Source organism: Myotis lucifugus, unplaced genomic scaffold, assembly GCF_000147115.1.
Source record: "Myotis lucifugus unplaced genomic scaffold, Myoluc2.0 scaffold_430, whole genome shotgun sequence".
NCBI classification, from domain to species: Eukaryota; Metazoa; Chordata; class Mammalia; order Chiroptera; family Vespertilionidae; genus Myotis; species Myotis lucifugus.
This window is the reverse complement of record NW_005871478.1, coordinates 734,769-755,210: the sequence shown is the minus strand read 5'-3', so window position 1 is coordinate 755,210 and position 20,442 is coordinate 734,769. Positions and strand designations below refer to the sequence as shown.

Below are 20,442 nucleotides of genomic sequence, written 5' to 3'. Positions count from 1 at the left end.
TTTTTATGAACCAATGTCCCTGTTATCAGGACAGGACGGCTGAAGAAAGCCCTGACACCTCTTTCTTTGAGGAGTTGCCCTCCGTGGAAGCTCGAGGAAGAGCCTTGAGGGTATGGCGCACTGGGGGACACTGTGAGGGAAGGCATGTGAGTATGAGCCTCCAAGAGGGTTGGAAGGGGCACCCAGAGTTCTACCGGGGCAGGGGGTTGCAGACTGCCAGAGCTCCACCCCACCCCCACCCCAGGCAACGCAGAGCCCGAGGGGCCCAACTGGTGCAAATCCCCCAGGCCTGCCAGGCCCCAGCCAGCATGGGCAGCACCTGTACTCTCTGGCAGTCCAGAGAGACGGAAGGGAGCAGCCCCCCACCCCATCCCCTCTTCCCTCAGGCCTCAGGGATTAATGCCTCCTGACTCTCCCCATCCCCTAGGGGCCCGAAAAGGGGGAACAACTGTAATAATCTGAACAATAAAGATTTATTTTAAAAAATAAAATAAAATGACAAAAGCAACCACTCAGAGAGGTAGGCCAAGTTCTCATTCATTACACTGCTTCTTGACAATCTGCAACTGCAAAAAGGTCATGCAGGGAGAGTCAGGGGATGCCCTAGTCGTGTCCCCATGCCATGCTCCCCCTCCACCCATCCAGCGTGCGCCTCTGTGGAAAGGCCCTTTCCTGACGTCTTCACAGAGCACATCTCCAATCCTTCAAACCCCATTTCAAATGCCCCCTGGTCTTACCAGCTATCTTACATAGCTTCACTTAGATGAATGTTATGACACACTGCATCAGCTACCTGGCATTACATTTGCATTTATCTATACACTAGAGGTCCGGTGCACAGATTCTTGCACTGGTGGGGTCCCTTGGCCTGGTCTGCGGGGATTGGGTCAAAACCGGCTCTCAAACATCCCCTGATGGGTCCCGGATTGCAAGAGGGCGGTCCTCAGGTAACGCACCCGGGAATCAGAATTGGGATCCCTCCTCTCTGGTTCCAGGTGCGTCACCCAAGAACCGCAGCTGCCAAGTCACTGCAGCTCAGCAGCTCCTGCGTTGAGCATCTGCCCCCTGGTGGTCAGGGCACATCAAAGCTACCAATCAGACAGTCGGACGGTTACTTAGGCTTTTATATATATAGATATAATCATAAGATTAGCCAACTATTAGAGCTCACACTGCTTAATTGCATGTACTATAAATACTTGCTAAGTGTTTTTTATGTTTTTTTCATTAAACTTCATTACAACTTATGGGATTGATATTTCTACTGTGTCCTTTATAAGATGTAGACATTGAGACCCCAAGAAAGATGATTCTATGATTTTTTTCCAAGAGGTTCCTGAGTTTGAAATTGACAGACCTGGATTCTACTAGTATAAAAGCTCCCTGCAGAAAATGCAAAACAAAAACCATGAGATACCACTGCTTACTTATTAAAATAGCTAAAACAAACAAAAAGGCTGAGAATACCAAGTGTTGTCAAGAATATGGGGCAACTGAGCCCTAGCCGGTTTGGCTCAGTGCATAGAGCCTCAGCCTGTGGACTGAAGGGTCCTGGGTTCAATTCTGGTCAAGGGCACATGCCCATGTTGTGGGCTCAATCCCCAGTAGGAGATAGGCAAGATGCAGCCGATCAGTGATTCTCTCTCATTATTGATGTTTCTATCTTTCTCTCCCTCTCCCTTCCTCTCTGAAATCAATAAAAATGTATTTTTTTAAAAGAATATGGGACAACTGAAATGCTGATACACTGCTGGTGAGAATGTAAAATAGTGTAGTCATTTGGGAAATAGCTTGGCAGCTTCTTATAAAATAAACAAACACCAGATGCCCCAGCAACCCCATTCCTAAGTGTCTGTACCCATCAGAAATAACAGTACATTTACACATAATAAAAATTCATATACAAATATTTAGAGGAAGTTTTATCCATAATAGGCCAAAATTAGAAACAACCCAGATGTCCATCAACTAACTCATGGGTAACACACTATGATACATCCAGCCAATGGAATACCAGAACATCTAGCTTTATTGTGCTTTGAAGATATTGTGTTGTGTGTATTTTTTAATTTTTACTGACTTTTTTTAAGAGAGGAGGGGAGAGAAAGAGAGAGATGGACAGAAATATCAATGTGAGAGAGAAACATCAATTGATGGCCTCCCATAAGCATCCTAACTGGAGATCAAATCCACAACCTGAATATGTGCCCTGAAATGAAATCAGATGCAGCACCTATTGGCACATGGGATAATACTCTAACCAAGTCACTCTAGCCAAAGCGATACTGCATTTTTTACAAATTGAAAATCTGGCCCTGGCTGGTGGGGCTCAGTTGGTTAGGTTTCATCCCATGCACTGAAGGGTTGCTAATTCGATTCCAAGTTGGGGTACATGCCCAGGTTGCAGGCTCAATCCCCAGGGGTAGAGAGTATTCAGGAGGCAACCAATCAATGTTCCATTCTCACATCAATGTTTTTCTCTGTCCCTCTCCCTCTCCCTCTCCCTTCCTCTCTCTCTAAAAATCAATTAAAAATCTTATATTAAAAAAAAAAAAAGCCCTGGCTGGTCTAGCTGGTTTGGCTCAGTGGATAGAGCAGCATGTGGACTGAAGGGTCCTGGGTTCAATTCCGGTCAAGGGCACATGCCGGGTTGTAGGCTCGATCCCCAGTGTGGGGCGTACAGGAGGCAGCCAATCAATGATTTTCTCTCATCGTTGATGTTTCTATCTCTCCCTTTCCTTTCCTCTTTAAAATCAAATATATATATTTAAATCTTATAAAAAGAAAAAAAATGAAAATTTGTGGCAACCCTCAGTTGAGCAAGTCTACTGGCCTTTTTTCCAACAGTAACAGATAATGGTTAGCATTTTTAAATTGAGGTATATACATTGGGGGTTTTTTTACACATAATGCTATTGAACACTAAATAACTAAAGTATGGTGTAAACATAACTTTTATATACACTGGGAAGCCAAAAATTCATGTAACTTGCTTTATTGCGATATGTACCTTATTGCAGTGATCTGGAGCTGATCCCACAATAACTCCTGTACTGTTTAAAACAAAAAAGAACAAACTACCAACACAGGCATCAGCATGAATGAATTTTAGAAGCACTATGCTGAGTGAAAACCAGACTCACAAGCCTACATACTATATGATCTGATGTATAGCTGGGAAAGGCAAAGCTGTTGGGAAGGAAAACAGAGGAGTGATTGCCTGGGGCTGGGGCTGGGGCGGGGCATTGAGGACAAAGACAAAGCCGCAGAGGTAACTCTTTAGAGTGATGGACACATTCTCTATCTTGACTGTACTGATAGTTACATGACTGTATACATTTGTTAAAACTCAAAGAACTGTAAACTAAAAGGAGTAAACTAAATTATACCTCAACAAACTTAACATTTTAAAAAGTTCTCTTTAGATAGACTCATGGGTCAGTAAGCCCACTTAATAGTTCTCTACTCTATTTTTGACCAAATCTGTCCTTTGTGCTAACTAGTAAATAGAAGAGTAATCTAATCTGAACTTGTTATTCCATTTCCATGATCTTTGGCAAACAAGTTACTCTCTCTCTCTCTCTCTCTCTCTCTCTCTCTATATATATATATATATATATATATATATATATATATATATATATATACAAAACCCTAATATGCAAATAGACCAAACGGCAGAACCGAACAACCGGTCACTATGATGTGCGCTGACCACTAGGGGGCACGTGAAGAACATGGCGGGCATTGGCCGCAGTGGGATGGTGAAGCAGGTGAGCGGGGGCGCCAGACCAAGGCAGGGTGCCGGTTGCTGTCATCAGGGCAAGCCTCTGGTGGTTACTGAAAATTCTTTGCTCCCGCACACTGCAGTTCCAGTGGGCACTTACACCTGCTGCCGGCTCCTGCTACTGGCACTGGAGCCACTACTCACATTCACTGCAGGCGCCTGGCGCCGGCCCCAATCACTCGGCACTGTCAGCAGGTGCGAGCAGTGGCTGCTGGCCCCAATCATCCCTCAGGGCTTCTCCACCTCCCCCTGCTCCTGAGGAGCAATGAGGGCCAGCAGCCACTGCTCACACCTGCTGCTGGCAACGGCCCACTTGCACTCGCAGCTGGCGCCAGAGCCACCGCTCACACCCACTGCTGGTGCCCAGCACCGGCCCCAATCGCTCTGCGCCATCAGCGAGTGCAAGCCAGGGCGGCGCTGTCAGCGTGTGGGAGCAGCAGCGGCAGGAGCAGGCCTGCTGGCAGACAGGGGACCGGGGGCCACGGAGGGAGGGGCCAGGCAGGGGCGTGGAGGATGGACCGAGACCCGCCCCTGTGCCCACCACAGCCTCACGGCCCACAGTTCCTTTCAAGGTGCACGAATTCGTGCACTGGGCCCCTAGTGAGGAAATATTAACCAACAAAAGATGACCAGGCAGGAGGGAAGCTGGGAGCAGAGATGGTCTACACATGTTGAGTGACCCGAGCTCCCAAACAGAAACCACAGAAGGCATACCAACCTTAGTAGGTCTCTTGATCTTCTGTTCAAAGATCTCAGTTTTACTAGAAGCTGCGGCTGCCTCCTCATCATCATCATCTGATGGAAAACACTCCCTTGTGCTTAAAAAAAATTAATAAATGTTACAACTTTAAGTGCTTGGGACAGTGCGTATAACACACATGGTATTTTGCTATAACACAACAAAGTCTTTTCACCACCAGTGCCTGTCCCTGACAGCTGCATTGTTGTGGCTGATTTACAAAGAAAAAAAGGAGTTTAAAAAGCATGTCTGAGGAGTGACATCAGAGGAATGGCAGTATGAGAGATCCCCTTGGCCTCTCCCCCTGAAACTTGTTAACAAGTTTATCAACTATATAACTCAACAAAGGATTCCATGCTCAATATAGAAGCATGCCTGAGAGACCCATGCATTGAATCATCTAAAGGTGGTCAACCAGGAGCAAATGGGGAGGCAAGAAAGGAAGAGAGCTCACACGGCCACAGATGCAGCCCTGCAGCTGGGAGCTGGCTGCTAGCTCAGCCCCAGAGGAAGGAGGAAGCAGGTATTTCCATGGGCCAGGAAGAACAGAGTCTCGGTGGCTCTCTAGCAGGGCAAGTGGCGCGAACAGCAGCTGAGCCAGCTGAGAGGCTGGGGTAAGAACACAGTGCCTGGGTTCTGTCGTGACTGTCTGCTGTTGGACAGTTAGTGTTCTAGGCAAAGATGGAGCCACAGAGGCCCATCACCCCCTTGGACTCCCCAAACTCACTTTCCATTGCCCTTGGTGTCAGGTCAAGGAGCACATTATCTGTAAACTGAGAGATATTGCAGCAGAATCCCTGTTTCCTCCAGTGATTGATTCCTATTTGGAGGGGGGGGACACCATTGAGGCCCGGGGATCACCATTATGGTGAGGGCAAAACAAAGCCCACCCCCAAGCAGCACAGCTGTAATGTCTGATCGGAGCTATGGAGGGCAGCTCTGGGACGTCACAGAGCTAAAAATCTTGTGATTCAGCATCACCTACTTGAAAACAGTAGAAAGACCTGTTCAAATAAAGATGCTAGAGAAGGACCAATATAATACATAGATGCCTAGACAAAGGGGACCAGCAAATACCATGAATAACCATGAAAACAAGGAAGGCCAGAAAAAAATGAAAAATCTCCATAAAGCAAGCTGGAACACATGGAAATATATAAATGACAGAGAATTCAAGATTGCAGTTCTGAAAATACTCAACAAGATGTGAGAAAATATAGACAGGCAATCTAATACACTCAAAAAACAAATTAATGAACAAAATGAGTACTGTACCAAAGAATCTAAAACGTTAAAAAAAGAACCAATCAGAAATCCTAGAAATGAAGCATGCAACTAAGGAGATTAGGAGTAAACTACTGAATATAGGAAACAGAACTGACCAGATGGAGAAAAGAATTAGTGATATCAATATAGGAATCTAGAAATGATGCATAGAAAAGAAGAGAGAGACCCGAGCATTTAAAAAAATGAAATAGCTCTCTAAGAACTATCTGACTCCATCAGAAAAAGCAATCCTACATAATAAAAGCCAAATATGCTAAGTGTCTGGTCGGCCAGTCGGCCGTTCAACCAATCAAAGCCTACTATGCTAATGATATGCTAAGGATGCTCAACTGCTCACTATGACATGCACTGACCACCAGGGGGAAGACGCTCCAACCAGTAGGTGAGCTTGCTGCTGGGGTCTAGCCCAGGGGTGGGCAAACTTTTTGACTCGAGGGCCACAATGGGTTCTTAAACTGGACCGGAGGGCCTGAACAAAAGCATGGATGGAGTGTTTGTGTGAACTAATATAAATTCAAAGTAAATATCATTACATAAAAGGGTACGATCTTTTTTTTTTTTAGTTCTATTCCTTTCAAACGGGCCGGATCCGGCCCGCGGGCCGTAGTTTGCCCACGGCTGGTCTAGCCAATCAGGACTGAGCGAGATGGGCCGGACACTCCCTGGAGCCCTCCCACGGTCCCTCCCTGGCTGTCCAACCTCCCGTGTCCCTCCCTAGCCCCAATCGTGCACCAGTGGGGTCCCTCAGCCTGGCCTGCACCCTCTCAAAATCCAGGACCCTTCGAGGGATGTCAGAAAGCCAGTTTCAGCCCAATCCCACAGGCCAGGCTGAGGGACCCCAGTGGTGCACGAGTTCATGCACCGGGTCTCTAGTATAATAATAATAGGCATACCAGAAGAAGAAGAGAGGGATAAGGAAACAGAGAGCCTATTTAACCATTTGAGTCCCAAGCAGCGCAATCGCGCTGCTTGGTATTTCTCGACATAAAATAAAACAAGTGCTATCACGCTGTTTGGGTCTTTTCGTACTCATTTAGAGAAAGCGCGGTTGCGCTGTTTGGGATTCTTCGACAGTGTTTTTTCAATACCCCCTGGGACTCAAACGAATCGTATGTTTTCTCGACATAAAATCTCAGCAGCGCAATCGCGCTGCTTGGGACTCAAACGGTTAAACAAACAATGGATAAGAACTTCCCACACCTATGGAAAGAACTAGATCCTCAAATCCAATAAGCAAACAGAACACCTAGTTACCTCAGTCCAAAGAGGCCCTCTCCAAGGCACATTGTATTAAAATTGTAAAAATGAATGACAAAACAAATCTCAAAGCAGCCAGGGAAAAGAAGAAAGTTATCTGCAAAAGAAAACCCAACAGATTATCATCGGACTTCTCACAAAAACTCTACAGGCCAGAAGAAAGTGGAACCAAATATTCAAATGACTGAAAGAGAGAAATTCTCAGCAAAAGAATAATATATCCAGCAAAGTTATCCTTTAAATATGAAGGAGAAATAAAGATGTTCCCAGATATACAGAAGCTGAGGGAATTTATCACCAGAAAACCACCATTGCAAGAAATACTTAAGGGAATTATTCTACTTAAAACAAAGAGCATAAGGTCACAACACTATGAGTATGATCACCAAACAACTAACAGCATAAATAGGAATAATTTGTTATAACAAAAACATAAAAGAGGAGAGGAGTGAAGGTCTGAACTGGCAAAGGAGGATGGAGATTAGATGCACTCAAAAGAGAAAAAACTACAGTACATATGCAACTTTATTTTTCATAAACCTGATGGTAACCACACACAAAACCCCCAAAATTAAGACACATAGCTTAAAAAAGAGAAAGCAGAAAAAGAAGTGTAGAATACCACCAAACAAAACAAGAGACAGAAACACACAAAGGAAAAGAACTACTGAAGGCACAGAGCTACAAGAAAACAAAAGATAAAATGACTATAGGAAATCCTCTTACATCAATAATTATACTAAACTAGAGGCCCAGTACACAAAATTCCTGCACTGATAGGGTCCCTAGTGGCTGCCAGCTGCCAGCCGGGTACTCCCTCCCTTCCCCCGGCCGCCTGCCGCTGCCACCAGCCAGGACCTCTCTCCCTTCCCCCGCTGCCTGCCGCTGCCACTGAGCAGAGCCTCCCTCCCTTCCCCCGGTCGGTTCTGCCCCCCCGGTCAAACTCCCGGACAACCTCCTGGACAATGGGACAATTTGCATACTATGCTTTTATTATATAGGATGTAAATTATCTGGATTCACCAATAAAGAGGTACAGAGTAGCAGAGTGGATCAAAAAACAAAACCCAGCCAACCATATGCTGCCTACAAGAGACACATCTAAGCTGCAAAGACAAAGGTAGATTCAAAGTAAAAGGGTGCAAAATGATTCTCCAAGCAAAAAACATCCACAGAAAAGCAGGTGTAGCCATACTTTATCTGACAAAATAGAATTCAAGATAATAAGAGACAAAGATGGACATTTTATAATGATAAAGGGGACACTACATCAAGAGAACATAATACTTCTTAATATATATGCATCTGATCAGGGAGCAATGAAATATATAAAGCAACTATAATTAGAACTAAAGGGAGAAAGAAATCAAAACACAATCATAGTTGAGGTCCTTAATACTCCATTCACAGCTCTGGATATATCATTCAAATAGAAAATCAATAAAGAAACATGGATCTTTAATGACACACTAGACCAAATAGACATAATTGACATTTATAGAGCTTTTCATCCCAGAACATCAGACTATACATTCTTCTCCAGTGCACATGGAGCAATCTCAAGGATAGACAGTATGTTGGGTCACAAAACTAGCCTCAACAAATTCAAGATTGAAATTATATTCTCTGACCACAATGCCTTAAAATTAGAAATCAGCTAGAAAAAGGAAGTAAAGAAACCCACAACTATGTGGAGATTAAACAACATACTACTAAAAAATGACTGGGCTAAAGACGAAATAAATAAAAACATACAAAGAACTCATGAAATTCAACACCAAACAAACAACCCAATTAAAAAATGGGCAGAGGACCTGAACAGACACCTCTCCCAAGAAGACATACAAATGGCCAACAGCTATATGAAGAGATGTTCAACCTCACTAGCAATTAAGGAAATGCAAATCAAAACTACAATGAGATGCCACCTCTCACCTGTTAGAATAGCTATTATCAACAAGACAAGTAATAGGTGTTGGAGAGGTTGAGGAGAAAAGGGAACTCTCATTCACTGTTGATGAGAATGTAGACTGGTAGAACCACTATGAAAAACAGTCTGGCAATTCCTCAAAAAATTAAGAACGGAGCTACCATATGACCCAGCAATACCTCTCCTGGGTCTATATACCTGAAAAACTCAAAAACATATATTCACAAAGATATATGCACTCCTAAGTTCATTGCAGCTGTATTCCCAGTGGCTGAGATATGGAGACAACCCAAGTGTACTGCACAAAGGACTGGATAAAGAAATTGTACACACCCAGTCAGCGTGGCTCAGGGGTTGAGCGTCAACCTATGAACTCAGAGGTCACGATTCAATTCCCTGTCATGGCACATGCCCAGGTTGTGAACTTGATCCCCAGTTGGGGGTGTGCAAGAGACAGTGGATCAATGTTTCTCTCTCATCATTGATGTTTCTATCTCTCTCTCTCTCTCCCTTCCTCTCTAAAATCAATTAAAAAAATATATTGGGGAAAAAAAGATGTGGTACAACCCAGCCAGCGTGGCTCAGTGGTTTAGCATCAACCTATGAACCAGGAGGTCACAGTTCGATTCCCGGTCAGGGCACAAGCCTGGGTTGGCATGGGGGGGCATGCAGGAGGCAGCCCATCAATGATTCTCATCATTGACGTTATTATCTCTCCCTCTCCCCTTCCTCTCTGAAATCAATAAAGATATACAGTGGGGCCTTGACTTACGAGTGTCCCGACTAACGAGTTTTTTGAGATACCAGCTGCCTCTCAGCCAATTTTTTGCTTTGAGTTGCGAGATAAAATTCGGGTTACGAGCCAGCTTCAGATACCCCACTGCTAGTTGGCGCAGCAAATGTCACAGTGAATGCCACAACATCAGCCCAGCATCGTGTCTCACTCGTTCACAATTGATTTGACATATGAGTAATTTGAGTTACGAGCTCCGTCACGGAACGAATTAAACTCATAAGTCAATGCCCCACTGTACTGCCATTTGCAATAACATGGATGAACCGTGAGAATACTGTATTATGCTATGTGAAATAAGTCAGGCAGAAAAAGCTAAGAACTATATGATTTTACTCATATGCAGGATATAAAACTGAAACTCGTGGACACACACAGCAGTGTGGTGGTTGCCAGAGGGAAGGTGTGGGGGTGAAGGAGGTCTAATATATGGTGATGGAAGATGATTTGACTTTCGGTGGTGAGTACACAGTGCAATGTACAGATCTTGTGCCATAGAAATCTACACGTGAAATCTATGTGATTTATTAACCAATGTCATCCCAATAAATTTAATTTTTAAAATAAAAAGCATGTTGCCCTAGCCAGTTTGGCTCAGTGGAAAGAGCATTGGCCTATGGACCAAAGGGTCCCAGGTTCGATTCCGATCAAGGGCATGCACCTTGTTGCAGCCTCCTCCCCAGTCTGGGCCCTGGTTGGGGCTCATGCAGAAGGCAACCAATTGATGTGGTTCTCTCACATCAATGTTTCTCTCTGTCTTTCCCTCTCTCTGCCACTCTCCCTAAAAATCAATGGAAAAATATCCTCAGGTGAGAATTAACAACAACAAAAAAGTATATCTAGCCTGGCTGGCGTGGCTCAGTGGTTGAGTATAGACCTATGAACCAGGAGGTCACGGTTTGATTCCCAGTCAGGGAACATGTCTGGGTTATGGGCTCGACCCCCAGTAGGGGATGTGCAGGAAGCAGCTGATCAATGAATTTCTCTCATCATTGATGTTTCTATCTCTCTCTCCCTCTCTCAAATCAATAAAAATATCTAGTTTTTTTTAAAAAGCATGTCAACCCACGTGCATCCCAGACCTCAAACACCTTCCGCTTCTAAGAAGAGAGAATGGTACTGCTGAGGCAACAGCAGTGTCCTGAGCTGTGAAACAAGGAGGGGGAGGTCTCAGGAGCCAAGGTGAAGTTCCAATGCTGTCAGGCTCGGAGCTGCACGAGGCAAGGATCACCTTGTCTGACTCTCCATGCCCACTGCCTACTGCAGGGCCTGGCCAGGGAGCATACTGGAAGGTGCTCGATATTTCTGGAGGGCAATCTGACACATACAACACAACTACACATGTCTACACCCTTGGACTAGCAATAGACAATCTCTGGATTAGCCTGTTAATGAATTTAGCCGAGTGTTCAATGAGAAGGAGCAAATGCAGGCTCCTCACACTTCCTCATTTCCCACAGTAGAGTCTCAGGTGTGCTAGCAAGAAAATAAGCACTCAGAAAAGAACCAAGACGGTGGCATAGGTAAACACCTGTACTTGCTGCCTCCCACAACCACATCAAAATTACAGCTAAAATACAGGACAACTATCACCCGGAACCACAGGAAAGCTGGCTGCGTGGAAGTACTACAACTAGAGGTAAAGAGACTGGTAGGAGGTGTGGAGGCACAAAACGGGCTGGTCTGGCACCCGGTGTGCTGCTTTTTTAATCAGGAGGGAGACAGCCTCTGCAGAGGCCGCCTGGAGGAGTGAGGGATTCCAGCCCACACCAGACCCCCAGCCCAGGGTCCCAGAGCTGGGGAAAGAAGTCCCTACAGGCCGTAAGCACTATGGACTGTAAAAACCAGTGTGGATTGGAGCTGAGTGACACACAGGCTGCTGGAGACCCAGCTGCTCCTCTTAAAAGGCCGGCACCGGGAACTGAATTTACAAGCTCCCACTTCCTCAGGTGAGGCTCTGGGGGACCTAGACACAAACGGGGAGAAACTGGACTGTCTGTCATCGGAGCAGGACCTCAGGGCAGCTTTCTTCGAGACGGAGGTGCTCGAAGCAGTCATTGTTCCTGTGCTGGGACCTCCTCGGTGCAGGGCTGACTGGCAGCCATTTCTGTTTGCTCCACCCTGGTGATTCCCAGAGACCCCACTCCACCCAATTTACAATCGCACCCAAGCTGTTATAGCTACTTTTGCATATGAATGGACTGTCCTTTCTCAGACAAAAACTCTGTTAAACAAGTTACAGCTGGGTCAGGAAGCTGCAAACCTATCAATAAAAGGCTCAAAAAACCCGCACCAGCAGCAGCCTGCCTTGCTTCACAGCTGGGCCTCATCTGGGCACTTCCAAACCTAATAGAAAGAGGAGGAATCTGCCCTAGCTGGTTTGCTCAGTGGATAAAGTGTCGGCCTGCGGACTGAAGGGTCCTGGGTTTGATTCTGGTCAGGGGCATGTACCTTGGTTGTGGGCACATCCCCAGTAGGGGGTGTGCAGGAGGCAGCTGATCAATGTTTCTCTCTCATCGATGTTTCTAACTCTCTGCCCCTCTCCCTTCCTCTCTGCAAAAAGTCAATAAAATATATATTTTTTTAAAAAGGAAAGAAAGAGGAGGGATCTGCAGATCTCTCTGTAGCTCCTGCTGGTGGCCCCAGGCAGTGGTTGACTTGCACCTCCCTGGAGAACCAAGAGCCAGTGTACCAGTGGTCAGTGTGAGACCATCCAGATTACAACTCTTCACATCCATAAGCAACACACTCAAGGGGCAGACTCAGTGAGCACCAAAGCCCCACTGAAGTCCTGCTCCATAAGGTGTCTCCTGCACAGCAACTCTCTCACTGTAGTCACAGCTGGTTCCCACAGCCAATTGGCCTGGAGGTCAATTCCTCCCAGTGATACCAATAGCAATCAAGGCGCAACTACAACGAAACTGTGCACACAGCCCACAAAGGGATGCACCAAGAGTGTCCACCTCAGGTGAATGGGCAGGCTGAGCCACTGGGCCCTATAGGACACCTACCACACAAGGCCACTCTATCAACTCAAGGAGACTTAGCAGCTACCCAATACATAGAAACAAACACAAGGAAGCAGCCATAATGCGGAGATAAAGAAACATGTCACAAATGAAAGAAATGGAGGAAAGCAAACTACTGGATATAGATTTCAAAACCACATTATAAGGTTACTCAAGAATCTTCTAGGCCGAAACCGGTTTGGCTCAGTGGACAGAGCGTCGGCTTGCGGACTGAAAGGTCCCAGGTTCAATTCCGGTCAAGGGCATGTACCTGGGTTGCGGGCACATCCCCCGTAGGAGATGTGCAGGAGGCAGCTGATCGATGTTTCTCTCTCATCGATGTTTCTAACTCTCTCTCTCTCTCCCTTCCTCTCTGTGAAAAATCAATAAAATATATTAAAAAAATAAATTAAAAATTTATTTTTAATTTATTAAAAAAAATAAATTAAAAATTTAATATATTAAATAAATATATTAAAAATAAAAATTAAAAAAAAAAAGAATCTTCTAGAAACCTCCGAGGAACTTAGTGAGACTTTCAAAGATCTTAGAATGCCAAAAAAAAAAAATGGAAAAGGGCCAAACCCGGTTTGGCTCAGTGGATAGAGTGTCGGCCTGCGGACTGAAAGGTCCCAGGTTCGATTCCGGTCAAGGGCATGTACCTTGGTTGTGGGCACATCCCCAGTAGGAGGTGTGCAGGAGGCAGCTGGTCGATGTTTCTCTCTCATCGATGTTTCTAGCTCTCTATCCCTCTCCCTTCCTCTCTGTAAAAAAATCAATAAAATATATTTTTTTAAAAAAAATGGAAAAGGACAAGTCAGAAATTAAGCATACACTGACTGAAATAAAGAATAATATATAGGGATTCAACAGTAGACTAGAGCAGTGGTCAGCAAACTGCGGCTCAGCAAACCACAGCTCACGAACCTCATGCGGCTCTTTGGCCCCTTGAGTGTGGCTCTTCCACAAAATGCTGACTGCTGCACATGGGCCACGAAGTTTCAATCGCACTGTACGTGCACGCCTGCACATGGTATTTTGTGGAAGAGCCACACTCAAGGAAGCAAAGAACCGCATGTGGCTCGCAAGTCGCGGTTTGCTGACCATGGGACTAGAGGATCCCAAGAATCAAATCAATGTTTTGAAATATGAGGAAGCAAAAAACACCAACCAGAAGAGCAAAAAGAAAAAGAATCCAAAAATATGAAGATAGTGTAAGGAGCCTCTGGGACAACTTCAAGCGTACCAACATCCGAATTATGGGGGTGCCAGAAGAAGAGAGGGCAAGATATTGAAAACCTATTTGAAAAAAACAATGACAGAAAACTTCCCCTACCTGGTGAAAGAAATAGACTTCCAAGTCCAGGAAGCGCAGAGAACCCCAAACAAAAGGAATCCAAAGAGGACCACACCAGGACACATCATAATTAAAATGCCAAGAGCAAAAGACAAAGAGAGAATCTTAAAAGCAGCAAGAGAAAGACAGTCAGTTACCTACAAGGGAGTACCCATACGACTGTCAGCTGATTTCTCATCAGAAACTTTGCAGGCCAGAAGGGAGTGGAAAGAAATATTCAAAGTGATGAATAGCAAGAACCTACAATCAAGATTACTCTACCCAGCAAAGCTATCATTTAGAATTGAAGGTCAGATAAAGAGCTTCACAGACAAGAAAAAGCTAAAGGAGTTCATCACCACCAAACCAGTATTATATGAAATACTGAAGGCTGAAGGGTATTCTCTAAGAAGAGGAAGAAGAAAAAGGTAAAGATAAAAATTATGAACAACAAAGTGACAACAAGTACATATCTATCAACAAGTGAACCTAAAAATCAAATGAATAAAAAACCTGATGAACACAACAGACTGGTGAATGTAACAGAATCAGGGGCATGGAAAGGGAGAAGACTGACAATTCTTGGGGGGAAGAGGTTGTGGGAGGTTCAGGAAGAGATTGGGCAAAGAGCTTACACCTATGGACGAGGTCAGTGGGGGGGGGGCGCGGGGGAACGGAAGGCCTGGAGTAGGGTGGGGACCAGGTAGAGGGGAGCTACGGGGAACATCTGTAATAATCTGAACAATAAAGACTTTTTAAAAAACGTGAATTTCCTATTTGTGTTAGAACAGGGCTATCTTCTCAGATGCCTCCTGTTTGCTTGATCTCTAAGGCAGGGAAGGGAGGTGCCCCGTGAGAGCTGTACCTCTTCTGGAGACGGAAGGGTCCACTTCCACACCTTTTTCATAAGGGGTGCCACCATTCAGGAGGAGCTCATAAGTCCTACAAAAGAAGGGTGTGCTGTGACCGAGACCTGCAGTGGACGCCTGAGTCAATCCCTTTCAGCACAGATATCCTTGCAGACATTTCTGTGTCACTGATGAGTGATGACTGAGAATGGAAGCTGATCCTTCTGTGGGGCATCAGCTCAGTAAATAAGTTTCTTTCTTACCTATGAACCATAGAAATACATTTTCCACATTAACATGAAAAAGATTATTAATGTCGTTAAAATGTTTTGAATCATCATTTGAAATAAAGCCAATATGGCCTGGGGGAGGGGATGCAAGGGAATGGGTGTGGTGGAGGGGTCAATGGGGGGGGGGGAAGATCTGTAATACTTTCAACAATGAAGATAATTTTTTTAAATAGCCAATATGAGTTTATATGATTTTTAAAATGTAAAAGTAATAAATAAATAAAATATAAAAGTAACATGCAGATTGTAGTAAAAAGTTTCAATGGCCTAGAAATAATAAGGAAAAAATGACAGCCAACTCCCTCCCCTCTAGTTTGGTAGTCCCTTGCCCTATCTTGTTCTATGCAAAGGCGAACAAATACATGAATCTCAAACTGAAGATGTTTTCTTTTAAAGTTACAAACTGCCGAAGTGTAGAAGCAGGAGGTAGAAGGCCTGTCTAATCCTGCTGCCAGTCCCCACTCCTGCTCCAGGGGCAGCCTTGGAAACAGTTCACATAAACCCACTCATGAATGCATACCAACGCAGCTCTTCATGGACCAAAGTGGAGTGACGGTACACATCCTATCCTGCCAGTTGCTTTTTCATGTAAAAATATACATTGGAAATGTTTCTGTATTAATTCAGAGGCCTCTGGCCTCCACCTCATTTAAAAAATAGCTGTGATTTTAGGAAAGATTGAATAGACACACCATTCCTTCCTACCAAGTACAACTAAAACCCTGAACATTAATAAAAACAAAACCCTCCAAAGCATAAGAAGCCTGGGCTTCTGCATCTACCGGGTATAGGAGGGCCAGGGTAATAAAGTGCCCCGTCTTCTTCTGCCTGGTGACATCAGAGGACTAGCACAGTCAGGACTTCCCCTCTGTCCTGCAGTAAGGAGGTCCCATCCACCCTGAGGTGTTAGCAAGAGGTGGAGGGGGGAGCATTACCTGAATTAAACATTTGGGTTTAGAAACTATGATAATTCCCCATTCTAAAATTGGGGGAAACTGGCTTGGAGACTTACAGTTACAAGGCACAGCAAGACTAGAGCCCTGGATTTTATGGGATCTTCATCATCCTCTTCCTGACTGCCCACCTGTATCTCTCTGTGAATTTCCTGTCTATATCCTAGACCCGTGGTCGGCAAACTGCGGCTCGTGAGCTACATGTGGCTCTTTGACCACTTGAGTGTGGCTCTTCCTAAGCCTTAGGAGTACCCTAATTAAGTTAATAACAATGTACCTACCTATATAGTTTAAGTTTAAAAAATTTGGCTCTCAAACGAAATTTCAATCATTGTACTGTTGATATTTGGCTCTGACTAATGAGTTTGCCGACCACTGTCCTAGATTTAGATTTACAGTATGTGTGTATGTAACCATTTTAAGGTTAGATTTCTATGTGTGTAGCCATTTTAAAGTTAGATTTCTATGTGTGTGCCCATTTTAAAATGTAATTGCCTTTGCCCTGTCAGTGTGTTCCGTGGTTAGAGCGTCAGCCCACACACCAAAGGGTCACAGATTCCATTCCCATTCAAGGGCATGTACCTGGGTTGCGGGTTCATTCCCAGCCCCAACTGGGGCACGTGCAGAAGTAAACCAACCAATGTATCTCTCTCATATCAATACTCCTCTCTCTCTCTCTCTCTCTCTCTCTCTCTCTCTCTCTCTCTCTCTTTCTCCCTTCTCCCCCCCCCTCCCTCCCTTCCACTTTCTCTAAAAATCAATGGAAAAAAATATCCTCAGGTGAGGATTAAGAAAAAAAAAAGAAAATAATACAATAATGAATAAATAATGCAAGAATAAATTGTTTTGCATATGCAACACTATAAACCTACTTTTCCCCATCCTGTATTATAAATATTTGCTACCAGTTTGCCATATGGTCTTTTTTTGCCATTTAATCACTTTTATTATTCAATTACAGCTGACATACAGTATTATATTAGTTTCAGGTGCACACACACCCCCACCCCAGTGATTAGACATTATACAACTTCCTAATTGATCATCCCAATATATCTCATACCCATCTGACAACATACATAGTTATTAGAATTTTATTGACTATATTTCCTATGCTGTACTTTACATCCCCATGACTATTCTGTAACAACCAATTTGTACTCCTTAATCCCTTCATCTTTTTTGCCCATCCCTCGATCTCTCCTCCCATCTGGCAACCATGAGAGTGTTCCCTGCAACTATGAGTTTCTTTCTGTTCCACTTGTTCATTGATTTTGTTTTTTAGATTCAATTGTTGGTAAGTATGTATTTATTGCCATTTTGTTATTCATTTTTTTAATCTTTCTTCTTCTTCTTTTCTTAAAGAAAACCCTTTAATATTTCATACAATACTGGTTTGGTGGTGATAACTCCAACCTTTAGCTTTCTCTTGTCTGTGAAGCTTTTTATATGTCTTTCGATTCTAAATAATAACTTTGCTGGGTAATCTTGTTGTAGGAACTTGTTTTTCATCACTTTGAATATTTCTTGCCACTCCCTTCTGGCCTGCAAAGTTTCTGTTGGGAAATCAGCTGACAGTGGTATGGGTTCTCCCTTGTAGGTAACTAACTATTTTTCTCTTGCCACTTTTAAGATTCTCTCTTTGTCTTTAACCTTTGGCATTTTAATTATGTGTCTTGGTGTGGGGCTCTTTGGGTTAATCTTGTTTGGGACACTCTGTGCTTCTTGGGCTTGTATGTCTATTTCTTTCACCAGGTAAGGGAAGTTTTCTGTCATTATTTTTTCAAATAGGTTTTCAACTTCTTGCTCCCTCTCTTCTCCTCACAGCACCCCATGATGCGAATGTTGGTACACTTGAAATTGTCCCAGAGGCTCCTTACACTCTTCATATTTTTTTATTCTTTTTTCTTTTTGCTGTGTTTTGCTTCCTTATACTATTCCAAATCACTGACTTGATTCTTGGCTTCCTCTACTCTATTGTTGATTCCCTGTAAATTTTTCTTCATTTCAGTTAGTATATCCTTCATTACTGACTGGTCCTATTTTATGGCTTCTAAGTCCTTTTTAAGTTTAAGTTCCCATGCTGTTTAAGTTCCCACTAAGTTTTTTGAGCATCCTTATAACCATTATTTTCTCTTAGTTTGTTTGCTTGCCTCCATTTCATTTCATTCTTTTTCTGGAGATACCATCTATTCTTTCATATGGGACCTATTTCTTTGTCTCCACATCTTGGCTGCTTCCCTGTGTTTGTTTCTGTGTATTAGGTGGAGCTGCTATGTCTCATGGAATTGGTAAAGTGGCTTTGTGTAGTAGGTGTCCTGTAGGGCCCAGTTGCACAGCCTCCCCAGTCACCCGAGCTGGAAGCTCCAGGTGCACCTCTGTGCATACTGTATGCACTGTCCTGCTGTAGTTAAGCCTCGATTGCTGTTGGCATCACTAGGAGGGACTGATCCTCAGGCCAACTGACTGCAAAGACTGGCGGCGACTACAATAGAGTTGCTGCTATGCAGGAGCTAATGCAATAAAGCAGGACTTGCTTAAGTGGGGCTTTGGTGCTCACTGAGTCCACCCCTTGAGTGTGTCACTCGTGGAGGTGGTAGGGTTGTACGCTGTCTGCTGGGTGCACTGGCTCTGGGGCCTCCCAGGAGGTGCAAGGTCAGCCACCACTTGTGCTTTGCCTGGCACCACCCAGCACAAGCTATGGATCTGCAGATGGCTGCTACTTGTGTTGGGCTTAAAAGTCCCCAGGAGAGCCCTGACCAGTCTGTCTCAGTGAACAGAGTATTGATTGGCCTGCAGACTGAAGGGTCCCAGGTTCAATTCCAGTCAAGGGCATGTACCTTGGTTGCGGGCACATTCCCAGTGGGGGTGTGCAGGAAGCAGCTGATCGATGTTTCTCTCTCATTGATGTTTCTAACTCTATCCCTCTCCCTTCCTCTCTGTATAAAATCAATAAAATATATATATTTTTTAAAAGTCCCCAGGAGAGGCCAAGCTGCAAACCGAGACCAGCTGCCACTAGTGCCAGGCTTGGGGCCACTTAGCAAGAGGTATGGGACACACCAAGGCCAGATGCTGCCTGTCTGCAATTTGTGAACCGTTGAGAGACTTTAGGAAAGTCTACAGCAGGAGCCAAGAAAGCAGTTTGTGTAAAAAAAAAAAAAACCCACTGGAAATGGCTTGGGTGGGCCCACAAGCTGGGTGTGGGGTAGTCTCAGGGAATCACCAGAGTGATGTGAACAGTGTTAACCAGGTTGATGGAGACTCAGGTATGGCACCTGCCTGACAGCTCCTTGGGGGTCGGGGGTTTCGGAAAAGGAACAATGGCCTCTGCCATCACTTTTGTCTGGCAGAAAGCTGCCCCTCTATTTCTTGCCCTGATGATAAACAATTCACTTCCATCCCATACATCTATGATGGCTTTCCAGCTGCTGCCCCAGTGTTAGAACTCACAGGGAGCAAGTCTAAGTAAGTCCATGCACAGTGAGTGGTTTGGCTCAGTAGATAGAGTGTCAGCCTGTGGACTGAAGGGTCCAGGGTTCAATTCCAGTCAAGGGCATATGCCCAGGTTGCGGGCTCGATCCCCAGTAGGGGGCATGCAGGAGGCAGCCGATCAATGATTCTCTCTCATCATTGATGTTTCCATCTCTCTCTTCCTCTCCCTTCCTCTCTGAAATCAATAAAAAATATTATATATATATGTATATATATATATAATATATATATGTAAAAGAGGGACTGCCTGGGACTCCAGCAGCCTATGTCTCTCTCAGCCACACTCTCCACTAGTTTTTACAGCCAGAAGTAATGGGGACTTCTCTTCTGGCACTGGAACCTGGGCTTTGGGGCCTGGTGTGGGGCTGGGACCTCCTCTCCTCAGGGGGGACCTCAGCAACCAACATATCCCTCCCAAATTATATCCAGCACACACAGGGTGTGGGACCAGCCTATTCTGCATCTCCATCCCTCCTACAAGTCTCAAAATGGTTTCTTCTTTAAGTCCCTGGTTGTAGGACTTCCATTCAGCCGGATGTTAAGTGGTTCTGAATGATGGTTGTTCTGTAGTTTAGTTATAATTTTGATGTGGTTGTGGGAGGAGGAGCGTGCCATGTTTACCTACACCACCATCTTGACCAGAAACCCACCTTTTGGTCTTAAGTATTAAATTTGCTTACTGTGGCTGCCATAACAAGTTCAATGTCCCACCTACAGAA

The 20,442-nt window shown here is 44.5% G+C and overlaps 1 protein-coding gene across 1 annotated transcript in view; it reads right to left on the bottom strand.

Annotated features, from left to right (window-relative positions):
- The window catches only part of NPHP1 (nephrocystin 1), an 89,688-nt gene that overhangs the window by 11,479 nt on the left and 57,767 nt on the right, over positions 1-20,442 (bottom strand). Inside the window, exons 14-15 of the mRNA XM_023744132.1 lie at positions 15,003-15,079; positions 4,506-4,605 (exon numbers count right to left, since the gene is read on the bottom strand). Coding sequence (XP_023599900.1) covers positions 4,506-4,605; positions 15,003-15,079 — 177 coding nt within the window. The remainder of the gene's footprint in view (positions 1-4,505; positions 4,606-15,002; positions 15,080-20,442) is intronic.